The sequence below is a fragment of the Neolamprologus brichardi genome, chromosome 3 (assembly GCF_056152115.1).
Source record: "Neolamprologus brichardi isolate AB-2024 chromosome 3, ASM5615211v1, whole genome shotgun sequence".
Classification (NCBI taxonomy): Eukaryota; Metazoa; Chordata; class Actinopteri; order Cichliformes; family Cichlidae; genus Neolamprologus; species Neolamprologus brichardi.
In genome coordinates this window covers 31,129,740-31,147,313 of record NC_142106.1, presented here as the reverse complement: position 1 = coordinate 31,147,313, position 17,574 = coordinate 31,129,740, and the positions used below count along the sequence as shown (strand labels likewise).

The following is a 17,574-nucleotide window of genomic DNA, read 5'->3' as shown; positions in this document are numbered from 1 at the left end:
GAGCAGAGAGATCGGGGTGTGAAAAGCCTAAAGAAAAAAAAAAAAAAAAAAAAAAAAAACTTGTGCCAGGCACTTGGCAGACGTGGGGAGAAAAGAAAGAAACCTGGTGTGATTGAAAGCGACAGACAGTTGCAGCCAGATGTTCTGCAGTTTTATTCTCTACAACCTTGAAAACAATGCAGGGCAAAAAGCAAGCTTCATCCGAGGCGTTAATGACATGTTAGACCCAACAAATACGCGTGGATTTAAGGTGGCGGCAGCTTTGGATCAGAGTACAAACTCTATATAAAAATCTCTCAAACTCCAACAAGTGTAGTGCAGATAAAGTTTAATGTTTTTTAATTACCGTCTGCTGGCTTCATCTTCTAAAACGTGACAATTTACAGCTTCACAGCCTCTGAATGTTGGGACAAAGCACGTTTATTAAAGACCTAAAAGGAGGTTTAAACCAAACACTGAGAATCTGTGGATCAAAGCATTGATCACAGAGTGTTGATCAGTTGATCTCTCTTTCTGTCAGTCTTTGTTGTGTAAATGAGTTTGGAGTGTTAAACACCACCTGTAGGGGCTCGGACGATCAACTTTTACATATTCTATAATTATAAAAGGTGGGCTGAAGGTACATGCGTCATGTTACTGATGAAGTTACTGATCACTTAAAGCAGACTTGAAATGATTGGAGAGCAATAATCTAAAGGTCACATGGGGAGAAACAAACTGCGGTTCCACAAAACTCAACCTTTTTCCTTTTTCCCTTCCTTTTCTCTCTCTCTCTCTCTCACACTCTCTCTCTCTCTCACACACTCTCTCTCTCTCTCACACACACACACACACAAACTGGCTCAGAAATGGACGCGCAGAGATCTTCACTTCTTCCCTCCTCACTGGGAACACGTTTGTTCTTGAAATACAGTACCGTCCTCTCTTCCTCGCACTCACACACTCTCTCTCTCTCTCACACACACACACACACACACACACACACACACACACACACACACACACACACACCTTACAGACGTCTCATTTTCACATGACCCAGGGAAGCAGCAGCGTGCCATGATGCGATCACAAGAGGCTGCCGTGTTTTCGGGGTGAGGAGCGTAAGATCATCCCCTCACTTCCGATGATAACCTGGCTGGAATGTAGTGGTGCTAACGACACACGCGCACACACACACACACACACACGCGCACACACACACAGAGACACACTTCACAGGTAAACAAGGTAATCTTCTGCAGGACGGACAGCTCAGGTGTGCGCGGGGGTGAGGGAAGTGAGTTGTTTTTATGATGCTTTTTGTTTTAAACTTTATTTAAACGAGAGCCTGGAGGCTTCAAGGTCCCTCATCGCGTCCCTCATCAGCGGTTCATTCTGACCTTTGACCCCAGCCAGGCGGCGTCCACCACAGAGGAGGGAGACAGTACAAGGGGGTGAGGCACGTGTAGAGTGCAAACGGGCGTAGCTGTACAGGTTTAGGGAGTCGTGTGTGTGTGTGTGTGTGTGTGTGTGTGTGTGTGTGTGTGTGTGTGTGTGTGTGTGTACAGCATGCATGAGTGAGGTGTCTGCGAGTGCAAAAGTGTGTGTGTAAAAAGTGCATTCCTTGTGTGTGTGCGTGCCTTCGACCCGTGACCTCATCGTGTCCTCGGCAGCCGGACGATGAGAACAAAGTCTCGTGTCATCGTCTTTTCCTCGGGTGGCCTGAAAGTCTCTGGAGGCCTCAGTCAGTCAGTCAGTGAGGTTCAGGGTCTACAGCTGAAAACTAAAAACGAACAAACAAAAACGGGGTCCGAGTGTCAGAGACTGGAGCCGTTCAGGAGGCACACCTCTTCCTCCTCCTCCTCCTCGTTGCCCCCTCCACCCCAGCCGTCCTGGAAAGAGCGGATCAGTTGAACATGATGGACTCTGGATCCTGATTTGCCATTTGAGCCATGTGACGAAGGATATCTTTTTTTGTGATAATACCAAGAAGCCGCCTGCAGAGGGAGACAAAGAGGGACAGAAGCATGAGGAGGTGGTGGTGGTGTTGGTGCTCGGCAGCTGAAGTAAAGCAGGAAACAATAAAAACATCATGTTTTTGTTGGCAAAAACAGAATCGCATTGTTTAATTTTGGCTCCGGTATGACATTAATGATATGAATCTGTGTCAGAATGAGGCCAACAAAAGCACGAGTCCCTGAGGAAGCAAAAGTCAGCAGCAGGAGGTGGAAGAGGAAAAAGGCAGGTGAGAAACAGCACCCAGCTTCCCCCGCTTCAGACCCCTGCCACGGCCGTTTGAGATTTGCTGTTGAGCAAAAGGAGGAGCTGGATCCTTCAGAGGAGACAGGAAGCAGTGAACAGGAGTAAAGTCAGAGGAGCAGAGGAAGAGGCGGTGCCCATCACAGGAGTCAGAGAGGACATTTCTGTCTTTTACCTTTTCTTTTTATTCAGTCCAATTTAAAGCTTTTGCAGTAAAATCAGACAGCAAACATTACAGTGATGTGCAAAAGTCTTGAGCCAGCCATCACTTCTTTATATTTTGTTTCCAAGCAGGCTTTTGTATTTTTTAAAGTGCTCTTGAGCAACAGTTCTCCTTTTTTTTTTGAAGGCCTTTCAAAGTTTTTCATTGGATGCTTTTTCACTCATTTACAGTCCTTGTACTTGACCATTTTCACAGGAATGCTTTGTTTGTTGGGCTGCGTAACACTGGTTCATCCTTTGAGCCTTTTAATGCTTTGATATTTTACAGGTTCATGATGTGTCTACATGTAATTGACAACTTGTATCTTTAGACACTTTGTTACTGCCTGTCACAAAAACACATCAACTGTTCCTGTTCTATGAAGCTGTGAGAAATATTTCTAATGTTTGACATTTTTCAAAGTGCTTTCTGTAACATCATTTTCATAATACGAAGCCCTGAAAGTCTGACAGGTGACAGAGTCCCCGTTGGTAACCAGGGGACAGTGTCACATTAAAGGGCCGTTCACACATGAAGTGACTCACTTTAAAGCATCATTGGTTGCTAACGGAGAGTCCAAGCTCCAGTTGCCAAGATAACCCTCTAATCTGTTTACCACTCTGTCATATATCAATCAGCGGTGCACTTCACCCTCATTTTTAGTCGATCGCCTCAAAGATTAACTCTCAACAGACCCGCTTTGTGTCGCCAGCGGTTATATCGCTTGCATGAAGTCAGTCATCATGGGTCTGTGGAGATGAACAACATTCTGACTCGAATTTCATTAAAAATGTAATCATGTTTATTTCAGATTGCTAAAAAACTTAATGGTGAAGGGTTTGAACTGTGTTGAGCCAGAAAGTCTACATCGCCCAGTCGCTGTACAGAAAAACGTTCAAAGTCTGTTTTTTAGTGTGAAATTCCACATTTTAGGATTTATTTGCATTTCTGATTTCTCTTTTCCTGAAAGTTTCCACAAAACACAGGTGACTTCAAGTTGTGATAAATTACAGCTCATTTCATAATCATGTTTCAATAGCGATTTCTGACTCCTGTGATGAATCCACCTCGCAGCACTATGGAGCACTTTCTCTCTGTATGACACTAAAGGATTTAGTCAGTCAGCTGAGGCCATTAAGGACTAACACGACAGCTTTTTAAACATCGGCGATGCTCCTGCTGACTGCAGTGAGGTCAGGTGAAGAGGAGAAACAGCTGAGAGCAGTGAGAAGAAGCTATGTGACTCCTACAGAACTCAAATCATGTAGAGCTGCGTCCAAAGAGCTCAGTGTGCTTTGTGTTAATGCAGTCAGGTGACCACAAGGAGTTCATGCGTTTATGATTAATCGTGATCTTCAGCTGCGTTTTGACCCTAGAAGGCAAATAATTGAAAGCGAACCCAGGTCTGAGTAGGTGGAGCTGAGGTACCTGTGGAGGGCGGAGGTGTGAAGCAGCAGTCACACAGATCAGACCTGGGTTCAGACCGGCAGCAGAGGCTCGGGAAGCCAGGTGCAGATCAGAGTGGGTCAGGTGAAGAGTGACCACAATGTTTCCAGTTAAACCAGCAGTGACCTGCCCCAGCGAATTTCAGGTAAAAATCTGGGCCAGGAAGTGAGCGTAGCACCACCTGCACTAACATTACAACACATTAATAATAAAGCAGCCTGTAACTGTGCTGTACACCTGACTCTTCTCTGCATGCACAGCAAGGTCATAAATCTGTGCTGCAGACCCTCATTATTCCTCTGGTGCTGATACACGAGTGTGTGAGCTGCAGTTTACGTATGCAGCCATGTTAGCTGATAAACGAGCCCTCCATCCTTTCATCCACACTCGGACGTTTCTAATGTCTGATATGGTGGCACCAAAAATACTGAAGCTTCAAAATCTGGAAACAGAAGCAGATGGGTGGTGTCACAGTAGCTGATGTAGCCATGTTGCTTATTACAGATTATTATATCAACTGGAGCTAGTGGTGTTTTTTTGTGTGTTTCTAATGACAATATACACAATTTACTTATAATTTACTTTAAAAGTTTCTATTTTCCTTCCTATTGCTTATAATAATCGTGCTTTTTTAACATTTACTCCAGAGTATATTCTAACACCTTCTCCATGTCTGCTGTGGGCCCACACTCAGAAGGCGGGACATTGCTGGCTCAGAGGAAACATCGGCAGGTTAAAGAACAGGATTAGTAATCACTTCATAACAGGTCTCATGTGATCATCGCACGCTAGCTACATAAGCTACAGCACTACTGGCACCAGTCAACACAACATCGTCACTCCACCACGCGCACTACCACTACAGGATGAGGGGGATTATAGGAATGAGTCGCATCACTACAGATTGCCCCCCTCCCTCCCTCCTACTAACACCCCCCCCCCCCCCCCTTCAATCTTTAAAAGGACTAAAACAACGGTGCTCCGCTTTCCCAAGGCGGCTAACTACTCGCCCAGTCGTTGTACAGGTGACGGCTCACATGTCGTTGATCTGTGGAGCCCCAGGGGCGGTTGTGGTCGAGAGGGGAGGGGTTTAAAAAAAAAAAAAAAAAAGAGGGGGGAGGGAAAAAGCAGTCGTTAATGAAAACAGAAAACTTTGGGAGGATGAACTTGAAATGACTTCTGTTGTGAGGGGGAGATGGGAAACACACAACAGGCTTCACGGTTACACGACTGCACACATGCTGAGTGTCTCTGATCACACAGTCAGCCAGGAACACAACAGGGTGCTGTGAGTGAACGGGGCTAGCACGGAACAGCTACTGTGTGTACAAATGCAGGTCGATGGGATGAACTCTGCTCTGTGGGAATCTACTGAGCCCCTTTCAGACACCGTCAGCAGCACTCGTCACATGTCTGCTAAACTACCGTTTATTTTTAAAAACCAGGAAATCACTGTTTCAGTTAATATTAGTCAATTTATGTTAAACGTCTTTTACTGAATAGTGTTGAAAATCTCAAGCCGTGTAAAAACAAAAATGTCCATGAAAAGCAAAAGAGTGCGTCTAAATCTGGATTATGACGGAGAACTGTGCATAAAATCCAGAGTTTTACACCGACTACAACGTGCCATCATTGTTCATCACACACAATCACTAGGCTCAGCCGCCTGCTTTATAGCCTGAAATAACTCAGTTATCAGGCGCAGTGTTAGTTTATGACTCACTTCTGTTTGCTTACACACTCCATGCAAACTGGAGCTTTTAAGTGGTGCGTGTGCATTAACACACTTTATGGATGCAAACAGTTTTAGGGTGGGCGATGCTCGTTATCTTTACTATCAATTAATACTTAATGGACACCGTTTTTTCTAGACTGATATTAAACCGTGTAACAGAGTTTGTTTACTCTGATGCAGCTGCTCAGGTGTGCGCCCAGAGGCTCTGGTGGTTTCCCCACTAATGTGTTTGAAGTTGAAGGTTTTGAGTGTAAGAGGCATATCTGATCAAATCATGCTATAACCTGGCTCGATGAATCACTTCAGGTTCTCAGTAAACTCCGGCTGCATTGTGATTTATGTCCCAAACTAAACACACAGTTAAGTCAAAGCACAGCAAAAAGGAAGTTCAGGCACTGAATGTAAGAGCTTTATCCATCTGCCACGAGGCTCTGTTTGACTCCAAAAGCAAAAACATGAAAGCCACAGAAAGAGAAGAGAGTCATTTAACTGAAAATAGCCATGCAGCTGAAACACAGTGTGCTTCTCCTTGAGACAAATATCAAAGTAATGGAGTTGAAAGCAAATATAAGCTTTGTTTTCATGTGCAGCTGGTTTTATGGGCTGTACGGCGCAGAAAAACTACATGATGACAGATTCTTTACTTTTCTTTTTCAACTGAAGCTTCCTCCATCATCAAAAATCAGTCATTTTTTCCCTTTTACATCAGGATACAGTCTAGTTTTATTAAATGCTTCGCACTAACAGAAGCTACTGTTGTCATGAGTTTGAGATGTTCATGTGCTGGACTAAACCAGAGTTATGACGGTTTTGTGTTTTCTGATTAGTTTCAGCATCGACTTCTTGTCCCAGTTCAGTTTAGTTTGTTCTGTTGTGTTTTAGTTTAGTTGCCGTTAGTCATAACGCTCAGTTTTAATTTTATGAGTGATTAAAATACTAATAAAAAGTTTAACTGTCAGCCGTAAGATTGAGCATTTTCCTTTGTTTTTTAAGTAAAGTTAATAATATTAGTTCATTCTTTGCGTTTTTTGCTGCTTTTAAACTACTTTTAGTTTTTATTAACAATATTATTAACAATAACCTTGAACTAAGCGTTTTAACGGTTATTAGACTTTTTTCTTGAGGACCAAATGACAAGTTTGATGAAGGCTGTGTTGTTTGTATTACAGGACGTCAATAAACTCTGTTGTCCATTTTCTCAGACATGAGAAGCTGCCATGCCTGAGCAGCTGAGCCTTTGTCTGGCCCTTCGTGTGACTCCCACTACGTCCAACACGATTCACAGTAAGCGCTGAAGCTCGTGTCTGAAAGGGGCTCTGAACTGATGTGGGTGACAGTTCCCATCGAGGTCCAACATTACAGGACCAGCCTAATGCTTCTCTACGCGATGTCTCCGAAACTGCTACAGCTACCCTGAAGATGGAGGTCAGACTAGTCTGTCTACGCATGTTTGGCTTTGACTTCATTAGAGGTAAATCCACAACAAACAAACCCAGGAGCAGAAAAGTGCTTGAAATAAGGAAGAGGGCAGGAAGTCTGGATGTTTTAGCCGGGAACTGCCATCAGCTTTTCACACTACACTTCATGCATCCCCCCCTCCCCTCCCCTAAGAGGCAGAGCCTAAGAGACAGGTGCAAAAAAAGAAAAAAAAGTGGGGGGAACAGATCACGTGTGAAAGGGGCGGGGCTAGTCACCAGGGGCGGCGTGTGCTGCTTGAGCTCCTCCAGATGCTCTAATATATTCTTCTTAGTGATGATGCCCAACACAATCCTGAAACACACACCTGTTACTCAGCAGACTGCCCAAAACAACAACAACAGACAGACACAGAGAGAACACACAGCAGCAGTACACAATAAACACAACAAAAAATACAACTCAAAACTAACAAAACTAAACAAGCAAACACAACTAAAGATATAAATGAATGATAAAAGAATAACCGTTTAATTACTTATAATATGACTGATTCTTCTGTCAACAAATCCCATGAAGAGGTCAACACGCAATACTGTTTTACACTCATCTGCCACTTTATTAGGTACACCTGTTAGACTGCTCGTGGCATTGCCATCCTGGATGTGCAGCAGACAAATCTGCAGCAACTGTGGGAACTTCTCATGTCAACATGGACGAAAATCTCGGGAATGTTTTAAACACCTTGTTGAAGAATTAAAGCAGCTGTGAAGACAAACCTGGGTCAAACCCAGTACTAGCAAGGTGTACCTAATAAAGTGTACAGTGTCTTTTGTAAGCTGTAAAAAAGATTACGTTACAGCAGAGTATCAGACAGGTGCATTAAATGACTTTAGGTTTATCCAACGCGAATGTAAGAATCATTAAGAACCAACATTTATTAGCAGCTAATAATAATCCAACCAATGAACCTAATCCCTCTAATCTCTGTAGGATTGATCAGTGTTTTATAAGTACTTATTTTTCAATCTTTGTGTAATGTTGTTCTTCATACTTTCTTCTTCATACGTATAAAGGAGGCCTTGTCCCTTCCTTACTGTTACAGGAGTGAGTGTTCATATTAAACATTTTAAATTATGAGATAAGTGTGTGACTCTGAGCCACAAACTCAGCATTCGGACTGCTCTATGTGCTCAGTTCTTTCTGTGTTTTGCTCTGTATGACATCACTGTCTATCACTAAAACAGTCATCTCAGGAACTCTGAGCAAATCCCCTGCATACCTGCTGTTCAAACCTTCTGCTTAGGAGGGGCAGCCAATGGGAAGGAAGCTGGCTTCAAGGGAGAGGAGCTAAAGCAGCTGCCTAAATTCAGGTGGATGAAGACCCAGTATCAGGTAAATACAGATTATTCTGAACTATTAATCAAGCAAAGCTACTCTAGCAAAGCCCAATAACAATAGAAGGAAAGATCTTTAAATCATCCTGAACCTCCTTCATGACTGACAGTTTAGGTCTTTTCATGAGATTTGTTGACAACAACAAAAATATGAAAAATAAAAAAAAATTGTGTCATTATTTAAGAAATAAATAAAAGGTTAATCCTAAAAAAGGTAAATGAAACAAACACTGCTGCACAGTTCCTCTCCAGTGATCATCACAGCAAATTAACACGGTCTGTCTCGTAGTTTCAACATAAAGACCCAATCAGACTGGATCTCCTGCAGGCGTCTCCACACGTGGACGAGACTTTAGTTTTAAATCAGTTTCACTGAAGGTTTCTCGCGGAGGTAAAACCTTTAACGTTCCTCCTCAGATTCAGACCACACATCAGCTCCTCTTACTGTCTATACTCCCACTGCGTGACACCTGTTATGTATTTGTGGTTAGTTTCCGTCAGCAGCTCAGCTTCTCCTGTAAAGGAGACCGTCACTGCTCACCAGGAGGATAAAAGGAGGTGCAGCACAGCGATTAGGCCAGGCCATGCAGATTACAGCATAAATCCAGGGATCCCAGAGCTCATGCAACACCAGACAGTGTGTGCGTGTGTGTTAAGCAATCACTACATCAGAAACAACGATGTGAGACGGATCCACCTTCAGCTCCTTCAGCACCTCCTTCCTTCTGAGACACACTTACCCGTTGTGAGTAACCAGGCATTGGCGCAGACCCAGCTTCCTGAAAATGTCCACCACGATCTCCATGGGGGTGTGGTCAGTGACGGTGAAGGGGCTCATGTCCAGGATGGAGCGAAGCTTGAGGGGTCGAGGGCTGTCGGCAGGCAGCGTGGGTGCATGCTGGGTGAAGTACACCCTTGAGTTCAGCACGATGCCCTCCTGTTTGCGGCGTGCATTCTCTGTAGAGATATGAAAAGCATTCACTTTACACCATCTTTAAACTCCAGAAGGTCACGGGGGTTCAGGTGTTGTCTCTCCAGTCTTACCTATAGCGATTGTGATGTCTCTGCGCAGAGCGAAGCCCACTAGCCTCTGGGACTCCTTAGACACGATCACAGGGAAACCATTATAACTGGTTTCATTGATAATGCCCTGCAGCTCCTCCACAGTCAGGTCGTCCTGCGTGAGCACTGCCAACGGCGGGTCGTTGCGTCGGGGCCTCATCACCTCCCGGGCCAGCGTGGTGTGCGTGAACTCCTCCTTTGAATCCAGGAAGGGGTATCCGTTCAGTCGGATGTGGGCCTCGTAGATTCCCTCTCGACCGAATGCATCGCCCACCCATTTGCTGGTCATCACGGCGGCCATGAGGGGGACGATGTACTCCAGCCCGCCGGTCAGCTCGAACACGATGATGACGAGGGAGACAGTCATACGAGTCACTCCACCTACAGACGGAGGAAGGCGTGACAGTAACACGCATTAAACTACGACTCCAACTAAACAAGTGTTTATTTCTATAACAGATGAGACAAAGCTACACATCCCTGATCATGTTACTCACAGTGAGTAATGTTCTGACACAGCCAGTTATTACAATAACAGCAGGATATCTCATATATGCTCATCACCTGCCCCTCGGTGCTGAAACGTGAAGGCTTTGGCACAAACTGGTGGCAAAGCTTAACAATCCCATTAAGTGCTGACTCACCCAGGCACGCTGCAGCTCCCACCATAGCGTAGAGCCCTGGAGTGATGCAGTCAGCTCCGACTTCGCACCACTCTTTGAACAGGAACCAGTCGTGGTGATAATATGCAAGCTGCTCCATGGCAATGCCAACAATCCGCCCCGCGATCGCCCCGATGGCCATGCTGGGGATGAACAAACCCGACGGTACCTAACGACGAGAAAGGAACATGTTTCAGTGCTGATGAAGACTCGCAGGGCAAAACATCTGCTTCATTATTAAGGAAAAAAATCTCTCACCTTGAGTCCAAATGTGAATATAGTCATGATGATTTTAAAGATGAGCGCCAGGCACAGCTGCCACATGGCCGAGTAGACGCCGGGCCCTGCCGGCTGGTCATCAGAGAAGGCTTTGGTGCCGTTCATCTGGCTGCGGTACTGACAGAGCTGCGAAGACTCCAGCGGACCGCAGTCGGTGAACAGCTCCTTTATCAGCTCGCTGGTGTTCTTACGCGTGTAAGGGTTTGGGAAAGCAACCACCGCAGTGATGGCCGCCACCAGGATCACCTCCAACACCGGGTACCTGCCTACAGAGCGAGACAGGTTTGTGTGAAACGCCTCAAATGCAGATTAAACACTGTTGCTCTGTTTGCTTCATGGAAAGATGCTTGTATACATTTGATTTTAAGAAAAGAGGATTTTAAAATTCCGACACGGCACTATGGAGTCACTAAAATCATAAAAAGCACATGAGAGGAGAGTATCGACTGATAGAAACAGTCTTTATTCCATTTCACTTTTTCCACCATTAAGCTCTCAGTAAAAGTTTTAAATGGTGAGGTCACCACGAGGTCACATCATACCGAAACGTGTCGACTTGCGCCGCCGGCACCAGGCGATGTTGGTTTTGATGAAGAAGGCGCCCCAGAGGCCCCCGAACACTCCCAGCAGGATGAACGGGATGAGCTCAAACAGGTACCATGGCGTGTGGTACTCCACGTAGAACAGCACCAGGCGGCTGTTCCCAAACGGGTTAATGGAGCGAAGCACGAAGGCCGCCACCAGGGCCGCAAAGAATGAGCGCCACAACGTCTTTAGAGGGAAATAGTAGCTCACCTGAAGGAGAGAGGAGAGCATTGGTGGATTAATACTGTTGCTGTTACCATCACATTAAAACAACACCACATAGTAACTTGTTTAAGTGCTGATGCACCTCCTCTAAGCTGAAGAGGACTCCCCCGATTGGTGCTCCAAAAGCAACAGACACCCCGGCAGCTGACGCGGCAGAGAGAACCTGAGAGCACAAAACAAACACACCTCAGCACCAGCGGCGGGCTCGTTCACACACGCACAAACTACTAAAGACACTTGTATGTATTAAACATTTATTACTCGTGCTACAGGGACTATTTTGCTTTCACCTCTCGTTTCTTGGCCTCGTTCTTGCTGTACTTGGGGAAGAGGTAGGAGAAGATGTTCCCACAGCAGCAGGCCACGTGGACTAGGGGGCCCTCTTTCCCCAGGCTCAGGCCCGACGCCACAGCCAGCACCAGAGTGATGGTTTTGATCATCAAGGTCCACTTGCCCAGATAGCCCCGGATGATGAACCCACTCAGGATGGTCTTGATCTGTGGGAGAGGCAGGTGTGAGGAAAGCGAGGTGCTCAGGATCAGACACGTAAACACATGAAAGTTAAAAAGAAATAATGACATAAATTCACTGGGTTGTTAGTTGGGCTGCATCTCTGCTTTCAAGTCATTGTCTAACACGTGCCGCTTTTGTGTTTCCATGGCAACAAAGAGCCCTCCCCCTTTTTTTCATAGCAGTAAAATATTTCACATCTCCCAGCTGAATTAATGGTTTTTAAGTGCTTCAGTACATTAAAAGATCCTGAAACCCATCAGACTCTTTCACAGAGTCACCGGGAGACAAATCGATCAGAAAATGCGTGCAAAGATCCCCCAGCAAACAGTCGAACAACATTTCCCATTTAAGAGTTCAAGGATTTCCTTCATGCACATCAATGTATCACCAGAAGAGGTTAACATGAAGAAAGTCAGCTGTACCAGGACTTACAAAAGCAATGTTTTCCTCACCTCTGGGATCCCTGAGCCGCAGGCGTACGGCGCAAACACCTTAACCAGACAAACTGCCAGGAAGGCGAAGGACAGAGCCCAGTAGATGTACATGAAATAGTTCATGATGTACGAGCCGGGGCCCTGCAGAGAGGGACGGATGAAGAGGGAGGGAAAAGTTAAAGAGTGGAAGAAAAACGTCCAAACCTTTAATAAAAAAAATTTAAAAAAAAACTTGTGTGGACGCCTGAGACTACGTCTGCCCTTATGTGTCAGTGTCACTGTCACTGCAGTCAGCTCATGAGAAAAGGTGCAAAGCTTTTGCAAACTGTCTACTTTTTAATTGAATTTTTTTTTTTAATGAATTTGAACAACAAGGGTTTTATTTTTGCATTGTTGCTTAGAAGCCGTAGCCTCTCGGTCTCACTGCAGTGACGTATACGTACTGCAGAAAATGTCTGGTTTTAAATCGACAGCATGCTCTCCCTTTCATGTGCCCGTGTTCCTCTACCTCAGCCTGCCCCAGTATTAGCTCAGCCCAGCTCTTCCACTGAGGACACTTGTCCCTCTCAGCGAAGGTGGTCTCATTGGACGTCCAGCAGCACTGCTCGTGGTTGAACCACAAGGCGCTCAGACACACGCCCTCCTTCAGGTCGTTCATCCAATCAGCAGCAATGTCAATCAGGCCAGCCAAAGCACCTGGCGGGAGGAGGAAACCAGGAAAGGAAAGGAAATAAAAGGGCAAAGAAGTGAAGGCAGGGACGAGTAGGAAAGGTGAAGAACAGAAAAACAGAGAGAGAGGTGAGTTCCTAACTACACTACCAGGCGTACTACCTGACAAAGATGTTTTCAGGTGATTTAACAATAATTCTGAGAAACATCCTCACTGAATATGAACCTAAACGCACACTATAAAACTCTGCAGCAAATCTTCACATTAGACAATCTTCAGCTCTCAATGCATAAATATTACAGCACAAAAATCAGTGTCTGACTTAAACAACAAAGCTTCTTTCGGCTGCTCCTTTATTCACAAACCTTGCCACAGTGGAAAGATTCACATGTTTGATCTGACAGATGTTTAATGCCTGATACCTGGATATCCTGATACTGGGATCTGTGTCTCCTCCTGTTCTCTAACCAGTGACCTTTGGCATGTAAGGGGACTGTGTGGCTGACATTTTCATATCAGATGGGTCTAAACATCACAGGCTCACTGACCTTCACGTGACTGAGTGCAGCCACATTTCTAGATTTCTACATGTGTCATTGTGATATTATTACCATCATTTTATCCACCTACTTCTCCCACAACCTGTGAGTTTTTTGTGGGGAGTGGGGAACAGGTCTGTTGGTGTGATAAAGACAATGGAAAGTGGTATCTGTAAGTTTATCAGTAATAATTATCTGATTTCAAAAGACTGTATTTTATGAAGTAATGGACATTTTAGGCCCTAAAACAGCTCAGTCACCCCAGTTTTAAATCTATATAATGTGATATCACAGTGCAGAGCTTATTTTACACAAAGAGCCCAACAGGCATATGCATTTTACTCATTTCTCCCCTCTGTAGCCTGGACCTTTTTATAAGTACTCCACTTTGACTAGCTCAGCTAGAAAAAGATTTTCTGTTATTTAGTGGCCATAAAACACACACGGCGAGGATTTCATGGCTCTGAGATCTGTCACGTGGGGCTCTGCAGGAAGAACAGTGTGGTTATAAGAGGTGGGTGAGCGAGAGCACAAGACAGTGAACAAGAGAAAGACTGAGTGTGAGCTGCCTGAGGCAAAGCATGTGAGAGTCACCAGCAGGGCAGATAAGAGCTGTGTGCTGTGTGGACTAGGCCTGCACAATAAATCGAAAATTTATTGTCATCGCGATATCAGCCTGCGCGATGGGCCCATCGCAAAAGATGACGTAAACTGCGATAATTGGGTACCTTAAAATGTTTACACACGTGCTTTAAAGAATTTACCAATCAAAGAAACCCCTTTATACATTTGACCAGTCGAATAGAGCCCTTCACAGCATTAACCAATCAAATCCAAAGTACCTCGCTTATTTGGAGGTACTTTGGATTTGATAAAGACATGATGCCTATAAATACAGTTAGCAGAGAGGGCTTCACCAGTCTGATACATAAAGTGGACCGGAGATACCGCATCCCCTCACGAAACTACTTTTCCCATGTCGCCATTCCACAAATGTATGAAACATGCCGGAAGACCAGCATGTTTGAACTGAGCCAAGCTGAAAACTACGCAAGCACTACAGTAAAGTTTCCTCTCCAGTTTTGCAGTATAATTTAAGTTATGTTTATTTAAAACTAATTCTAGAGACCGGGAAGGATGTCTTTCAGAATTCAAGCCTCAGAAATTTTTTTATGGGGGCAATGTTTCAATGCTAAAGTGCACGTTGTTGTTACACTGCTAATACAGCAGCTTTCATTAAATAAAACTGTTGCAGTAAAACGGAAATTATGTATTCGTTTTTTGTTTTGTTTTTTTGCTATTTATTTTATCGCAAGTCATATCGTTATCACAGTATTGATCACAGTTATCGCACATCGCAGGTTTTCCTAACATCGTGCAGCCCTAGTGTGCACTTTAGTACCACATGTGTGTTACCTGATGCCAAGCCAGTGAGCGTCACCACCAGCCAGCCGGACCAAGCGTCGTACAGGCTCTTGGTGAACTCCCATGCAGACTCCTTTTTCTTACTATTGATCTGTATCAACACACACAAAAGACTCAATAACAAGCATCGATGGCTAAAAAGAAAACTATTAGATCAACTTACAGTGAGATTAATGCAAGTGAGGGAAAGGTTAACAATACCTCATCAGCCTTTTACAACTGAGGGGTAAAAACAGTGACCTTCAGTGACAATACACCACCTCTACAGGCATGATTTCCACTGTTGCCTCAATATAACAGTCAGCTGAGGGGCTGAGAACACCGGGTATGCAAATAACATTCAGATTGTCCTGCAGCGTCTTGCAGTAAAACACTTGGATAAAAGTGTTGGCAGACCCGAAATGCGCTCATGACCAACTGAAGGGCCGTAAAATCTCCCACACACTTAGCCTGTGAATGCTAGTGGTGGATAAGAAATTGATCTTTTAATTTATAATTTGGAAACTGTGGTTGACATTATAAGAAGGGATCATTTTTGTTAGAAAAGTGTTGTTTACCCTCTCTGTTAAGCCATCAGGGCTGTAGGTCCTGATCCTACCTGACATTTCTTTCTTTTATGTGACCCAAACAAACTGTTCATACAACAGGAAGTGCATAACACAGTGGTGTGAAACTTTTTTCTTTCTTTCTTTAAATTAAGTAGGGTTGTTTGTGGCCCGTGAAGAAGAATATTTTCTTTCCAAAATATTAAAAATATTTTTCTGTCTCTGGGTGAAAGCTCTGACAGGTTTTGTAATATACATACAAACTAGTTGTTATATCAAAGTATAAAAAATTTTGTTCGAAGCTGAAAAGTTTTTATTTTTTGAGCTGGTTTGGCGTCGGTGTCCTCACCTTCCGGTGTCTCTCGCGGTCCTTGCACTTCTCACGGACCCAGTCGATGGTGTGAAAGTCATCGTAGGTCCCAACACCAGGGATGGGCTCCTCTAGGAAGTCCAGCAGGTGGGTGGAGCTGCTGGGAGCCCCGCCGCCGTTCGACATGGCGTAGTTAGATCCTGAAGAAAAAACAACGAGCACAAGTTCACAGTCCAATTTTTTAAAAGAAGACTATTGACATTTAAAACATATTTGAAAGAGTAAAAAACAAGAAATATGATTTTTTTTCCCCACAATGTATGAAACCAGAAGGTTGTGTGAACAGGCTTACAATGTTACACCATACATCAGTCTGATGACTTTTTAAACGATACATTTTGGCAGTTTATACTTCTGATTCTTACATATAATCCTTGAAAAAAAAGAAAGAAAGAGATCCATCACAGTGCTGCCTCGGCTGCATTAGAGTTACACCTCCTCCATGATCGAGCCCCATCAGAAGCACCGCAGAGGTCACTGCACGTCCATCACTGAGATTTAATGAGACTGCTGGAAACACTGCAGTCCATCACCTCATGTGGAACAAAACCCATAACTAATTATAAGTGCTTACCTCTACAAACTGCATCTAAACATTAAAGTTCATTACATTTTAAATATATTTATGTATGTTTAGGTTTTCTTTGAGGGTAAAAGCTATTTTGAATTCTGCTTCACTGGTCCACAGGCTGCAGGGCCATGTGACTCCCTTCAGGCCAAATAACCACTTCTATCTTGTAAGTAATGACTTGAACATGACTTGGATTATTATCAGGAAAAATTCATTAATGATAAGCGAAACAGCAGCAAACATTGTTAGCCGCCCTTTCAGAGATGGGCTGATCCTCTCATTCTGTGCAATGACTTTGCTCATTATGCTGGGACGAGACGCCGGCAGTCACTGGTTAGGTCTGACCTGCTCTAGCAGGACGGACATGCTCAGTATGAACACAGAACAAAACATACCGAGTCATCTGCACACACAGACGCACACACATCAGGGCGAGTTGAGGGGCCGATTCTCTGCGTCTTATCTGAGAAGCATCACAGGCTTTACACGGCTGACATTTCTCTTTGCTGCCTGAAGTGGCGGCGTGATGAGAAATGATCTCTGATGTACAACAGCGACCTGTGGGAGACTTAAAAATCCCTCCACAACATCCGTATAATGCAGCAGGTTTCCTTAAGAGCGCCATTTAGTTTGTTTAACTTGGGACAAAGCCTGTTTGAGTAATCAGAGAAAAGTCCATCCTCTGACATTTGAAACTGTTATTAAATCGAGCCCGAGCCTCCTCCTTCAGATAACACAAGTATTCATCTGAAAACAAAGACTGAACTGTGCGCAACAATAAGATTAAATGACACAACAACAAGGCCTGCAAATCCAACAAGTACAGCTCGTTTCCCCTGTTTGGGTACAGTCAACAATATGAGATTAATGAACAAATAAGAACATGGGTGTAATTACTGCGTGTGTTAAAACCAACACCACCAAAGCAGACAGTAAGATGGCTCACAAGTCCTACCTGACCCAGCTGATAATGACGGGGACAAAAGATACAATGTTTGTATTTTACTGTCTTTAACAGGTGAGCAGCTAAACCAGGACATCTTCATAAACAAGGCTTTCAGATATTTTACTGGGACATCTAAGCAAAGAGGCTTTTTCAGATCTTCATGCTGAGCTTGTTTAATACTTTGGTGCTCTCTGAGCTTCAAGATGAACACGCGGAAATACAAGATAGTCATCTTCAGAAAGTTACTCACAGGAAGTAACAAGGCTGCATGTGAGTGCAATGACACTTTCTAATATTTAAACAACTGTAAA

The 17,574-nt window shown here is 44.2% G+C and overlaps 1 protein-coding gene across 7 annotated transcripts in view; it reads right to left on the bottom strand.

Annotated features, from left to right (window-relative positions):
• Nucleotides 1-311: 311 nt before the first annotated feature.
• The window catches only part of clcn3 (Cl-/H+ antiporter 3), a 41,108-nt gene continuing 23,845 nt past the window's right edge, over nucleotides 312-17,574 (bottom strand). For 4 of the 7 annotated variants that reach the window (XM_087836391.1, XM_087836396.1, XM_035914217.2 and 1 more), the window contains 13 exons: nucleotides 15,726-15,886; nucleotides 14,823-14,922; nucleotides 12,706-12,893; nucleotides 12,216-12,338; nucleotides 11,541-11,747; nucleotides 11,333-11,413; nucleotides 10,983-11,235; nucleotides 10,420-10,706; nucleotides 10,144-10,330; nucleotides 9,482-9,880; nucleotides 9,178-9,394; nucleotides 7,319-7,394; nucleotides 312-1,979 (listed from right to left, as the gene is read on the bottom strand). In XM_087836391.1, coding sequence (XP_087692517.1) covers nucleotides 1,800-1,979; nucleotides 7,319-7,394; nucleotides 9,178-9,394; nucleotides 9,482-9,880; nucleotides 10,144-10,330; nucleotides 10,420-10,706; nucleotides 10,983-11,235; nucleotides 11,333-11,413; nucleotides 11,541-11,747; nucleotides 12,216-12,338; nucleotides 12,706-12,893; nucleotides 14,823-14,922; nucleotides 15,726-15,886 — 2,459 coding nt within the window. In that variant the 3' untranslated portion in view covers nucleotides 312-1,799. Of the gene's footprint in view, nucleotides 1,980-4,896; nucleotides 4,938-7,318; nucleotides 7,395-9,177; nucleotides 9,395-9,481; nucleotides 9,881-10,143; nucleotides 10,331-10,419; nucleotides 10,707-10,982; nucleotides 11,236-11,332; nucleotides 11,414-11,540; nucleotides 11,748-12,215; nucleotides 12,339-12,705; nucleotides 12,894-14,822; nucleotides 14,923-15,725; nucleotides 15,887-17,574 lie in introns of those variants that run through there. The other 3 variants (XM_087836407.1, XM_006805500.3, XM_087836408.1) reach the window with 2 other exon arrangements.